This window comes from Anoplopoma fimbria, chromosome 8 (genome assembly GCF_027596085.1).
Source record: "Anoplopoma fimbria isolate UVic2021 breed Golden Eagle Sablefish chromosome 8, Afim_UVic_2022, whole genome shotgun sequence".
NCBI lineage: Eukaryota > Metazoa > Chordata > Actinopteri > Perciformes > Anoplopomatidae > Anoplopoma > Anoplopoma fimbria.
The window spans coordinates 29,159,083-29,172,168 of record NC_072456.1 but is presented as its reverse complement, the minus strand read 5'-3'; the positions used below and the strand labels follow the sequence as shown (position 1 = coordinate 29,172,168).

At 41.5% G+C, this 13,086-nt stretch overlaps 1 protein-coding gene across 1 annotated transcript in view; it reads left to right on the top strand.

Annotated features, from left to right (window-relative positions):
- stx6 (syntaxin 6) overlaps positions 1-12,570 on the top strand; it is a 13,127-nt gene extending 557 nt beyond the window's left edge. The window contains exons 2-8 of the mRNA XM_054602553.1: positions 2,803-2,972; positions 3,065-3,159; positions 3,426-3,485; positions 7,110-7,238; positions 7,365-7,471; positions 9,130-9,224; positions 10,082-12,570. Of these exons, the coding sequence (XP_054458528.1) occupies positions 2,803-2,972; positions 3,065-3,159; positions 3,426-3,485; positions 7,110-7,238; positions 7,365-7,471; positions 9,130-9,224; positions 10,082-10,158 (733 nt within the window). The 3' untranslated portion in view covers positions 10,159-12,570. The remainder of the gene's footprint in view (positions 1-2,802; positions 2,973-3,064; positions 3,160-3,425; positions 3,486-7,109; positions 7,239-7,364; positions 7,472-9,129; positions 9,225-10,081) is intronic.
- The last annotated feature ends 516 nt before the right edge of the window (positions 12,571-13,086 follow it).

The window sequence follows — 13,086 nt, the reverse complement described above, 5'->3', positions numbered from 1 at the left end:
GCACTGGTACTAGCACTGGCACTAGCACTGGTACTAGCACTGGCACTAGCACTGGTACTAGCACTGGCACTAGCACTGGCACCGGCACCAGCACTGGCACCAGCACTGGCACCAGCACCGGTACCAGCACCGGCACCAGCACCGGTACCAGCACTGGCACCAGCACCGGCACCAGCACCGGCACCAGCACCGGCACCAGCACTGGTACCAGCACCAGCACCAGCACCGGTACCAGCACTGGCACCAGCACCAGCACCGGCACCAGCACCGGTACCAGCACCAGCACCAGCACTGGTACCAGCACCGGCACCAGCACCAGCACTGGCACCAGCACCGGCACCAGCAGCAGCACCAGCACTGGTACTAGCACCGGTACCAGCACCGGCACCAGCACCGGTACCAGCACTGGCACCAGCACCGGTACCAGCACCGGCACTGGCACCGGCACCAGCACCAGCACCAGCACCGGCACCAGCACTGGCACAGCACCGGCAGCACCGGCACCAGCACCGGCACCAGCACTGGCACCAGCACTGGCACAGCACCGGCACTGGTACCAGCACTGGCACCGGTACCAGCACCGGCACCGGCACAGCACTGGCACTAGCACAGGCACTAGCACTGGTACTGGTACTAGCACTGGCACTAGCACTGGCACTGGTACTAGCACTGGCACTAGCACTAGCACTGGTACTGGCACTAGCACTGGTACTGGCACTAGCACCAGCACTGGCACCAGCACTGGTACCAGCACTGGTACTGGCACTAGCACTAGCACTGGTACTAGCACTAGCACTGGCACTGGCACTGGTACTAGCACTGGCACTAGCACTGGTACTAGCACTAGCACTGGTACTGGCACTGGCCTGTGGAGTCCTGATAGATAATCGATCAATGATTTCACAAGATTCAGATTCACAGATTAACTTTGGGACCTAAAATCAGGCACTTGAGCCGCTATGCTAACGCTAAGCTAACGTTAGCTTCCAGTGTGAGTGACTGAGCCTGTTAGCATGTTGCTATGATGTTAGCACAAAGTCACTGACTCTTTATTAGCTGTTCATTATCAATATAAAATCAATACATCACAGTTATAGTTATATGTTCTGTTAATTCTATTTAAAATATAAAATATGTTCATGTTCATTTATGAATGTAAAGGAAGTTATATATATATGTAAATAGAATATATATATATATTATATTATATATATATATAATATATAATATGTAATATATATTATATATATTATATAATTCAGATGTTTTAATCTATGTTGTACATTATAGTAAACTGTTTCTGGAAGAGAAGCACAGATACTGATTCAAATAACTTGACGGGGGATTGTTGACAAAAGGCAGATGTGGTGTTTGTCATAGTCTATTTCACTACATCATAGTCTATTTCACCCTGTCGTAGTCTATTTCACTACATCATAGTCTATTTCACTCTGTCATAGTCTATTTCACTACATCATAGTCTATTTCACTCTGTCATAGTCTATTTCACTACATCATAGTCTATTTCACTCTGTCGTAGTCTATTTCACATCATAGTCTATTTCACTCTGTCATAGTCTATTTCACTACATCATAGTCTATTTCACTCTGTCATAGTCTATTTCACTACATCATAGTCTATTTCACTCTGTCATAGTCTATTTCACTCTGTCATAGTCTATTTCACTACATCATAGTCTATTTCACTCTACATCATAGTCTATTTCACTACATCATAGTCTATTTCACTACATCATAGTCTATTTCACTACATCATAGTCTATTTCACTACATCATAGTCTATTTCACTCTGTCATAGTCTATTTCACTACATCATAGTCTATTTCACTCTGTCATAGTCTATTTCACTCTGTCATAGTCTATTTCACTACATCATAGTCTATTTCACTACATCATAGTCTATTTCACTCTGTCATAGTCTATTTCACTCTGTCATAGTCTATTTCACTACATCATAGTCTATTTCACTCTGTCATAGTCTATTTCACTACATCATAGTCTATTTCACTACATCATAGTCTGTCATAGTCTATTTCACTACATCATAGTCTATTTCAGTCTATTTCACTCTGTCATAGTCTACATTTCTATTTCACTACATCATAGTCTATTTCACTCTGTCATAGTCTATTTCACATACATTTCACTCTGTCATAGTCTATTTCACTCTGTCATAGTCTATTTCACTACATCATAGTCTATTTCACTACATCATAGTCTATTTCACTCTGTCATAGTCTATTTCACTACATCATAGTCTATTTCACTCTGTCATAGTCTATTTCACTACATCATAGTCTATTTCACTCTGTCATAGTCTATTTCACTACATCATAGTCTATTTCACCCTGTCGTAGTCTATTTCACTCTGTCAGTCTATTTCACTACATCATAGTCTATTTCACTCTGTCATAGTCTATTTCACTACATCATAGTCTATTTCACTACATCATAGTCTATTTCACTCTGTCATAGTCTATTTCACTACATCATAGTCTATTTCACTCTGTCATAGTCTATTTCACTACATCATAGTCTATTTCACTCTGTCATAGTCTATTTCACTCTGTCATATTCTATTTCACTCTGTCATATTCTATTTCACTCTGTCATATTCTATTTCACTCTGTCATAGTCTATTTCACTCTGTCATAGTCTATTTCACTCTGTCATAGTCTATTTCACTACATCATCGTCTATTTCACTCTGTCATAGTCTATTTTATGTTAGGTCAGCACAGAGTCTCCATCACAGATGAGTCATGAAGTTTGTTTGTTACAGTGAGGTACAGAAGGCAGTGAACGCAGCACAGAGTCTCCATCACAGATGGAGCGAGCTGTTGCAGGAGGGGGGCGGAGCCTCCAAGGAGGAAATGGACTGGACAACCAATGAGCTGAGGAATAGTCTGCGCTCCATCGAGTGGGACCTGGAGGACCTAGACGAGACCATCAATATCCTTTAAACAGTGAGGTGTTTTTAGTGAGCTCAGACGTTTAAAGGGTGAACCTTTTCAGATAAACATGCTTCTTAACTCTCAGGGAACGCATTGTCGAGTCCAACCCAAAGAAGTTCAACCTGGATGCAGCGGAGCTGTCAAAGAGGAAAGCTTTCATCACCAGCACCAGACAGACTGTCAAGGTATGCTTCTCTTAAAGTTTCAACTCACCTGTCTGTAGTGAGGTCAAGTTATGAAAAGAGCTCAGGTGAGGGGTCACTGCAGGTTTGTTCCATCTCACATTGACATAAAACATCAATCTCAGAAGCTGCAGCCACTCAGTGGACATGAAAACAGCTGTGAAGTAGGTACTCTTAAAGCAGAGTCGCTATTGGCTGATTTGATTCTAATCAATGTGTTTGGATGAATTGTATCTGAAGAATTGATTGATCTGATTTCTCTCTTGAAGGAAATGAAAGAACAGATGTCGAGTCCAACTGCTGCATCAGTGGACAGAAAGAACACACAGGTAATGAACACGCGTGTCAGACCCTGCCTGACCTCAGGTGTGTTATTTTATTTTAGGGGGGTGCTAAGAGGAGCTGCTTGTTACTTAAATGACAATAGCTCATCCACCGTAAAGATCAGCCTACCTTAAGGGAGCCTAAGCCAAAGTTGCCGCCATCTTCTGGGCCTAACGACCTTCACCTTAATCAGCAGGTGGAAAGCTTGACCTTCACAGAAAGCAGAAACTTTACAGCAGAAACAAACGTGTGTAAAGCCCGGTACAAACACTTTTTGTGTCTCTAGCTAAAATCCCCGATAATGACAACTGTTCATGAACTCCCCGTCTGAATTATCTTAAGGCTTCTTGTTCGGCATGATTGAGGGTGGGACCACTTTGAGTGACAGCTCCACTGAAGGTCCACCTCTCTGCTCACACAGACACTCACCAATGTGAAGCATTTCTTGAAGGAGGTCCATAGTTCTGTGTAAAAAAACAACAACTTCAAAATACAGATGCTTAGGCCAAGCTGGGAGCCCGACAGGAACCCTGGAACTGGTTCGCTGATCTGTTCACTAATTAATACAAAGTAGGGCTGGGATTACGATCCAACAAAATCTATAGGATACCTTGACATCCCTCCATCTTAATCTCTTAAAAGACACAAAAGATGCCTTCACCCCAAACCCATTAAAAGATGGAGGCCACAGCTCTGGGGGAGAAGCTGTTCCTCAGTCTGTGTGAGTTGTTAATGTTCTGTACCTTCTCCCCGATGGCAGTCACAAACAGACTGTGTCCTGGGTGGGTTGGGTCCTTGCTGATGTTGCTAGCCTTCTTGTGTAGACGACATAAACCGTGTCCAGAGTCGGGAGTTTGGTTCCTACGATCCTCTGCGCTGTTTTGACTACCCGGGTCTCTCCGGTTGTCTGCTGTGCAGCTGGTGTACCACAGGGTGGCGCAGTGGCAGAGGATTGACTCTATGGTGCTCCTGTAGAAGTTGACCAGGAGCTGAGAGGGGAGTTTGGTTTCTTTGAGTTTCCTCAAGAAGAAGAGCCTCTGTTGGGCTTTCTTCACCAGGTGGGAGGTGCTAAGGGCCCATGTCAGATCCTTTGTGATGTGGATTCACTTACACTCTCCACCTCCTCACCGTTTATGTGGAGAGGGGGAGGTGTGGTCTTCCTGGTTCTCCTGAAATCCACGATGATCTCTCTGGTTTTTATAGTGTTAAGGAGCAGGTTATTGTCAGTACACCACTCCACCAGATGTTGTACCTCCTCTCTGTAGAGCGCCTCCTCGTTGATATCAGTCCTACTATAGTGGTGTCATCAGTGAACTTCACTATAGTGTCAGAGGAGTGGATGGGTGTGCAGTAAAGGGTGAAAAGGGCAGGACTGAGCACACAGCCCTGCTCCTGTGTTCAGGATGAGGATGAGGGTGGAGGATGAGGGTGGAGGATGTGCGGTTGCCCATTCTGACAGTTTGTGGTCTGTTTGTGAGGAAGTCCATAATCCATGAGCAGGGTGTTGTGGGTAATCCAAGGTTATTGAGTTTGCTTATCAGATTTTGGGGGACTATTGTGTTGAAAGCGGAGCTGAAATCTACAAATAGAATCCTGGCATAGGTGTTTGGATGCTCCAGATGGGACAGGATGTATGAAGTGCTATTGAGACAGCATCCTCCGTAGATCTGTTCCCCCGGTAGGTAAACTGGTGGCTGTCCAGATCGGTGGGGATGTTGGCCTTGATGTGTGATAGTACAAGTCTCTCAAAGCACTTCATCACTATTGGTGTCAGGGCTATTGGGCGATAGTCATTGAGACCTCTGACTGTTGGTTTTTTGGGCACGGGGGTAATGGTAGTGGATTTGAGGCATGTTGGGACCACAGACTGTTGCAGTGAGAGGTTGAAGATGTTGGTTAACACCTCTGCTAGTTGGTCGGCACATGACTTCAGTGTGTGGTCTGATACCTGTCTGGTCCTGCTGCTTTGGTGATGTCAATCTTCATCAGAGTGGATCTCACCTGGTGGCGCTGTAGGACGAGTACAGGCTCCTCCCTTGGTGGTGTTGTCTTAGTTCTCACTCTGCTGGTGTGGTTGTCAAAGCAGCAAAGAACTGGTTCAGGACATCAGGAAGCGTGGCGTCATGGCTGGTCTGTGAGGTGCTGTTTTTGTAGTCTGTTAAGACTTTAATGCCTCTCCACATGCTGCGAGGGTCGTTGTTTTCAAAATGCCCCTCGATACACTGCTGGTATCTGCTCTTGGCTTCTCTAGTGCCCTTCTTTGGTTCTCTGCGGGCATTACTGTAAGCCAGGCTGTCTCCTGACCTGTAGGCAGCATCTCGTGTTCTGAGCTGAGGCCGTACATTCCTGTCCAGCCATGGTTTCTGGTTTGGGAACACCTTAATGGTTTTGGTGGTAAGCACGGTCTCAGTACAGAAGGCTATGTAAGCCAAGACAGTTGAGCTGTATTCCTCCAGGTCTGAGCTCTGTGCAAACAACTCCCAGTCTGTGTTTTCAAAACAGTCCTGCAGCAGTGAAGTGGACTCTTCCTCCAGACTTGGACAGTTTTAACAGTTGGTCTTGTTCTGCAGATTAGAGGTCTATAGGATGGGGTCATTTCCAGTGAGATGTGGTCTGATAGGCCAAGGTGGGGGGATGGTGCGGTTTTATATGCGTCTGGGACGTTTGTGTAAACCTGATCAAGAATGTTCTTGTCTCTGGTTGGAATTCTTACATTTTTGTGCAGTTTGGGCATTATAGTCTTTAAGTTTGTGTGATTAAAGTCTCCTGCTATGATCACAGCTCCCTCTGGGTGTGCATTCAGCTGGCTGTTGATGGCGTCATGCAGCTCCTCCAGGGCTAACTTAGCATCTGTAGATGTGCACCAGTCATTGTTTACATATATTCACACTCCTCCACCTTTGCTCTTCCCGGAGTCAGCTGTCCTGTCTGCTCGGTAAACACAGCGGCCTTCTGGCGCTGTTCAGCCAGGTCTCTGTGATGATCATCACACAGCTATCCATGCGGTGCGAAGTAATCCTCAGTCTTATTTCGTCCATTTTGTTGACGAGTGACCTGGAGTTTGTGAGGAAGAGACTCGGTATTGATGGTCTGTGTGGGTTGGCTCATAGTCTAGCTCGTAGGCCAGCTCTCTTTCCCCGCTTCTGCTTCCTTTCCTTGCACCGCCTCCGACGCCTCGCAGGTATGATGATTATTCCACTGGGCTCCTCAGGATGCAGGATCTACGTTGGGATATAGTCCAGGCTTTCGGAGGTGTAATTCTTAGACTGGTTTCTAATTTTTAGCAGTTCTGTCCGTCCATAGTTTAGACGTGTACTGAGTGCTTGAGACAATAAACTTAACATACATAAATAAACAAAAATAATCAAAATGCTGCTGTTTGACCGAGAGCACCGAGCCGCTGCGTCTGCACGCCTCGCCATCTTCAAGCCCTTCAAAAGATAAAGATAAAAGATACAAACCACCTGGAAACCCCTTGAAGACAGCGTGGGGGTTTGGGAGGAGGTAATGATAAGAGTACTCTAGGGTTCTGGAGGTTAAACTGAAGATATGGGAAGTCCCTGGTTGGACGTTCCTGCTGATGGAAAAACGCCTGACAGTCATTTTTTTGTTGTTGCCGTGATATCCAGGCTCTACTCGGTGAACGTGGTGCTCAGGGTCCGATCTGGCAGCCCGGTCCTGATAAATACGGCCGACTGGACCGCCAACTGCAGAACGCCAACTCTCAGTTTATAGATGAGCAGCAGGGCCAGCAGCAGGTACAGTAACACCGACCAATAAAACAGCCTCTATCAGAGCGCTGACATGTGGAGCAACATCAGAATGTTTTGTGTCCTGTGATGTAAATGACATGTCACCGGTGGATTGATGTGTGTTTGTATCAGCTGATGGCGGAGCAGCAGGACGAACAGCTGGAGCTTGTGTCGGGAACCATCGGAGTCCTGAAGAACATGTCTGAGAGGATCGGCATGGAGCTGGATGAACAGGCTGTGTAAGAACTTTCAGATTCATTATCCCCTAGAGGGTTCTCCTCTCCGTTTAAATTCATTAGTATCACTGAGAGGGTTCTCCTCTTTTGAGGTGAGGCACAAACAACAGGAGGTGAGGCACAAACAACAGGAGGTGAGGCACAAACAACAGGAGGTGAGGCACAAACAACAACAGGAGGTGAGGGACAAACAACAACAGGAGGTGAGGGACAAACAACAACAGGAGGTGAGGGACAAACAACAACAGGAGGTGAGGGACAAACAACAACAGGAGGTGAGGGACAAACAACAACAGGAGGTGAGGGACAAACAACAACAGGAGGTGAGGGACAAACAACAACAGGAGGTGAGGGACAAACAACAACAGGAGGTGAGGGACAACAACAACAGGAGGTGAGGGACAAACAACAACAGGAGGTGAGGGACAAACAACAGGAGGTGAGGGACAAACAACAACAGGAGGTGAGGGACAAACAACAACAGGAGGTGAGGGACAAACAACAACAGGAGGTGAGGGACAACAACAGGAGGTGAGGGACAAACAACAACAGGAGGTGAGGGACAAACAACAACAGGAGGTGAGGGACAACAACAGGAGGTGAGGGACAAACAACAACAGGAGGTGAGGGACAACAACAACAGGAGGTGAGGGACAAACAACAACAGGAGGTGAGGGACAAACAACAACAGGAGGTGAGGGACAACAACAACAGGAGGTGAGGGACAACAACAGGAGGTGAGGGACAAACAACAACAGGAGGTGAGGGACAAACAACAACAGGAGGTGAGGGACAACAACAACAGGAGGTGAGGGACAACAACAACAGGAGGTGAGGGACAAACAACAACAGGAGGTGAGGGACAAACAACAACAGGAGGTGAGGGACAACAACAACAGGAGGTGAGGGACAACAACAACATGAGGTGAGGGACAACAACAGGAGGTGAGGGACAACAACAACATGAGGTGTGGGACAACCAAATAAACAACAAAAATTGAGAGGAATTATAAAACGTGACGATTTAATTTCACTTAACATAAGTTACGTTTAGTCCACTTTATCACAAACATTCAAACCAGCAGTGTTATTTGTGTTCATGAGCAGTAACTATTGGACAAGCACCTTTTATTTGTAAAGATATAAACCAACTCAAACCAAAGTCTGCTTAGTATTCCTTCAGCGCTGTCTGCAGCAGAGAGGAGCCGCTGACGGGACATTTCTACTGTTGTAGAAATCCAAAATAACTTGTTTTCATTTTTATATATATTAGCATGAGTATGATCTTAGTTTCATAAAGTTTTTGTGAGTAAAATCGATGCTTGAGCGCAGATGTATTTATTTTAGGGTTAATTCAATAGGGACAGATTTATTGTATGCAGTTCCATCACCACCAGTATGCTAACTGGAAACACTGTTTTACTGTGACACTCGTAATGCTGCATGACGGATGCACTGCCACGACTATGTTAAAGGAAGAATGAGTCGCCGTTATTCTGGTACCCGCTGTGATTTAGAACCACTGATCAGCAGACAAATATGAGGCTGATCCACAGGAGCACATTTCCAAGTTAATTAAGAATTTATAAAAGGAAATTGCTGACTGGGAGGCCTCTGCAGGATTTTCTCTGATTGGTTGAGTCTCTGTGTTTCTCCTGTAGGATGTTGGATGACTTCACTCATGAGGTGGACAACACTCAGTCCAGACTGGACAACGTCATGAAGAAACTGGCCAAAGTGTCTCACATGACCAGCGGTAAACTGTCTCACAACAGTCAGTGTTTCTGCTGGAGCTGTGGCCGAAACACTACAAAAGAATAATTCATGAGTTATCAATAAGTACATTTAGTTTCACTGATGGTAATACTTGTAGAATGGGTTAGTGAGTGGATAAGTCTTCTCTCTGCAGGCCGTCAGCGCTGGTTTTAGTTAGTTGTCATTAGTTATAGACTTAGTTATCAATGTAAACACGTAACATGTTGTCAGTGGTTTAAATAATATCCAGTAGTGATGATTCTATAATGAGTTTATTCAAATAATATTCAGTAGTGATGAGTCTATAATGAGTTTATTTAAATAATATCCAGTAGTGATGATTCTATAATGAGTTTATTCAAATAATATTCAGTAGTGATGAGTCTATAATGAGTTTATTTAAATAATATCCAGTAGTGATGATTCTATAATGAGTTTATTTAAATAATATCCAGTAGTGATGAGTCTATAATGAGTTTATTTAAATAATATCCAGTAGTGATGATTCTATAATGAGTTTATTTAAATAATATCCAGTAGTGATGATTCTATAATGAGTTTATTCCAGTAGTGATGAGTCTATAATGAGTTTATTTAAATAATATCCAGTAGTGATGATTCTATAATGAGTTTATTTAAATAATATCCAGTAGTGATGAGTCTATAATGAGTTTATTTAAGTTATATTCAGTAGTGATGAGTTTATAATGAGTTTATTTAAATAATATCCAGTAGTAATGAGTCTATAATGAGTTTATTTAAGTTATATTCAGTAGTGATGAGTCTATAATGAGTTTATTTAAATAATATCCAGTAGTAATGAGTCTATAATGTCACTAACAGTCTGTCTTTCCACAGATCGTCGTCAGTGGTGTGCTATCGGCGTGTTGCTCACAATCCTCTTCGTGGTCATCCTCCTCTTAATCATCCTGTGATTGATTCCTCCTCCGGTCAGGACAGAACTCTTCTTAAATCTGTGTCTACTGAGCTCTACTGAACTTTACTGGACTCTACTGATCTTATTTAAATTCTCATGGGCTTTACTGGACTCTCCTGGACTCTACTGAACTCTTAAGGACTTTACTGGACTCACAGACAGACTTTAGTGGACCGCACTGTGTTTACAAGACTTTGCAGGACTTTCTTGGACTCTATTGGACTCTTCCAGATTTTACTGGACGTTCTCTTTCTGCTGAGTTGGACTTAAAAGGCACTTTGGTTCTTGAGTGTTTGACTGTTAAAATCGTCGCAAAGGTCAAACCAGGTGGAAACATGCTAATGTGTTTTAATGTTTCATGTTTGTTGTATTTAAAGGGCTGAAATTAACCATAAAAGTAAAATCCCAGATTAACTCTGACTTTAGTAACTTTGACACCTGTTTAACTCCACTATGTTTTAACCCTAGTTTGACTCCAGTTTAACGCCATTTTAATTCTAATTTAACATCAGTTTAACTCCCGTTATAATCCAGTTTAACTCAGTTTAATTCCAGTTCAACTCCAGTTTAACTCTAGTTTAACGCTAGTTTAACCCTAGTTTTACTCGAGTTAATTTTAGTTTAACTCCAATTTAACTTTAGTTTAACTCCAGTTAATTCGTTTACATTTAGTTTAACTAGTTTAACTCAGTTTAATTCTAGTTTAACTCAAGTTTAACTCTATCTTAACTCCAGTTAAACTCTAGTTTAACTCAACTCTTACTCCATTTTAGCTCAACTTTAACTCCAGTTTAACTTCAGTATAACTAGTTTGAACCTAGTTTAACTCCAATTTAACTCTAGTTTAACTCAGTTTAATTTTAGTTTAACTCAAGTTTAACTCAATTCTTAATTCCATCTTTACTTTAGTTTAACTCCAGTTTAACTTCAGTTTAACTCTAGCTTAACTCAACTTTAACTCTAACTTAACTCAACTTTAACTCCATCTTAACTCCAGTTTAACTCCAGTTTAACTCAATAGTTTCTCCACTTTAACAATTCTTGAATCCAAGTTTAAACCTTCAATTTATAGAAATACTTAAAATGACCATTTGTATATAGGTAACTCACCCTGTGTTGCCCTGAATTCATGAGGAAAATCATCTTTGCCTCCATAGTGAAGAAAGAATCAATAAACTGAGCAAGTTCTTGATGGATTATAGTAAATGGGGCCCATGTTTGACCGTAGGAAAACTATATAAAACATCCGCTTAGAAACTCTCACACAACTCGTGCAGTATAATCCAAGTCTCGTTGATCCAGTAGTTTTCTCTGTACTTCCCAAATAAAAGCATATTTGCTTAAACCTCACTATTAACACACGTTTATGCAGAAGTGTTCTCTATTTACACCAAGTATAACTCTAAACTTGAATAACATTTTTAACTCTATTCAACTCAACTCGATTTTATCCTGGTTTGACTCGTGTTAACTCAGGTTTAATCCTAGTTTAAATTCAGTTTATATCAGGTTTAGTTCTTTATTAAATCACTTCAGTCTTGGTTAAACTTCAGTTTAACTCTGTTTGATCAGTCTGAGGTTGGAGTTTGTTCGAAAACAATGTAAAAACACTAAAACTTCCTATTTGTGTTTACATTTTGTGTGTTTTTGTTTTACTGACTGAATCTTTTTTTTATGTTTAATGGCATATTTTACTATATTTTGTTTCTTCCTGTTTGATATCAATTGAACGAGACTTTCTACACATTGTCCCAACCCATCAGATTAACGGTACGCGTGCCGCTGAAATCTCACGTCGGTTTCCTGTTGATATTTTGATGAAATCAAACATAGTGTTCAGAACTCTGAAAATAAAACTCAGATACTCTCAAATAGAGAGATTATAAACACATTTACCTGTGGCGCCTAATATCTGTAATTCAGTGTTATCTGTTTTAACTCTTCATAAAGCCGTCCTATAATTTCACTACATTATTCAGTATTTCTGTATTTCCTTTTAGATTTCATATTTGATTATGAATTATTTTTAGTATATTTATTCGATAGATTTTCACAAATGAAAGAGAACGTTTTTCAGGTTCTTCTTATGCTACTTATTGAGAAATAACTCCATCCATGTTTTTTAGAACTGTGCTTCTGAAACAGAGACTTAAATTAGTAATAATAATAAATATAATAATAATAACCATGCCATATTTTGTTGTCACATCTGGAATCGGACCAGCAGAACAGATCAATGAGTGAATTACTGCTGAATAAAAGAAATCTAGTTTGAAGTTACTGTTTTAAAAATATGTTATTGATTGGTGAATAAAAACATCATCTTTCTGTCTTAATTAATTTTTTTTTCTGGATATCAGCAGCTTGGTGCAGTGAAGTTGTATTTTATTTCAATAAACTGATACAGAAAATAAAAGCACACTGTGATCTTTCAAATATTTGCTGCTTGTTTGAAATGAAGAAATGTCTTCATGTATATTATCATTTATCAGCAATATATAAATAATGGATGCTTTATAATATAATATAATAAATTGTATTTGTAAGCAGATTTAAGGGTTACTGATGTTTCATAGAAAGGGGGTTGTAATAGTGACCTTCAGATGTCTGATCACAAGTACATTAAAGTGTATTATGAATAGATCATTAATTGTTCATATGCTGCCTATAAATACTTAGAAATGAAGGCACAGGATTTAATTATTTTATCTTGTAGCTTTAGTGTCTTTGTTTTCATTCTAAATATTTTTATTCTGAAATACTTCATAGATTGGTTCGTGTTCTTAGGGTTTTTCAGGGAATATGAGTTTTAAGGGAGAAGTTAATTTTCTATAATTGAAAAGTCTCTCTTCCACAGATCAATACATGTAAACACATACAGGCAACTTTAAAACAAACATGTTCAAAAGTTCCTTTAAATATGTAG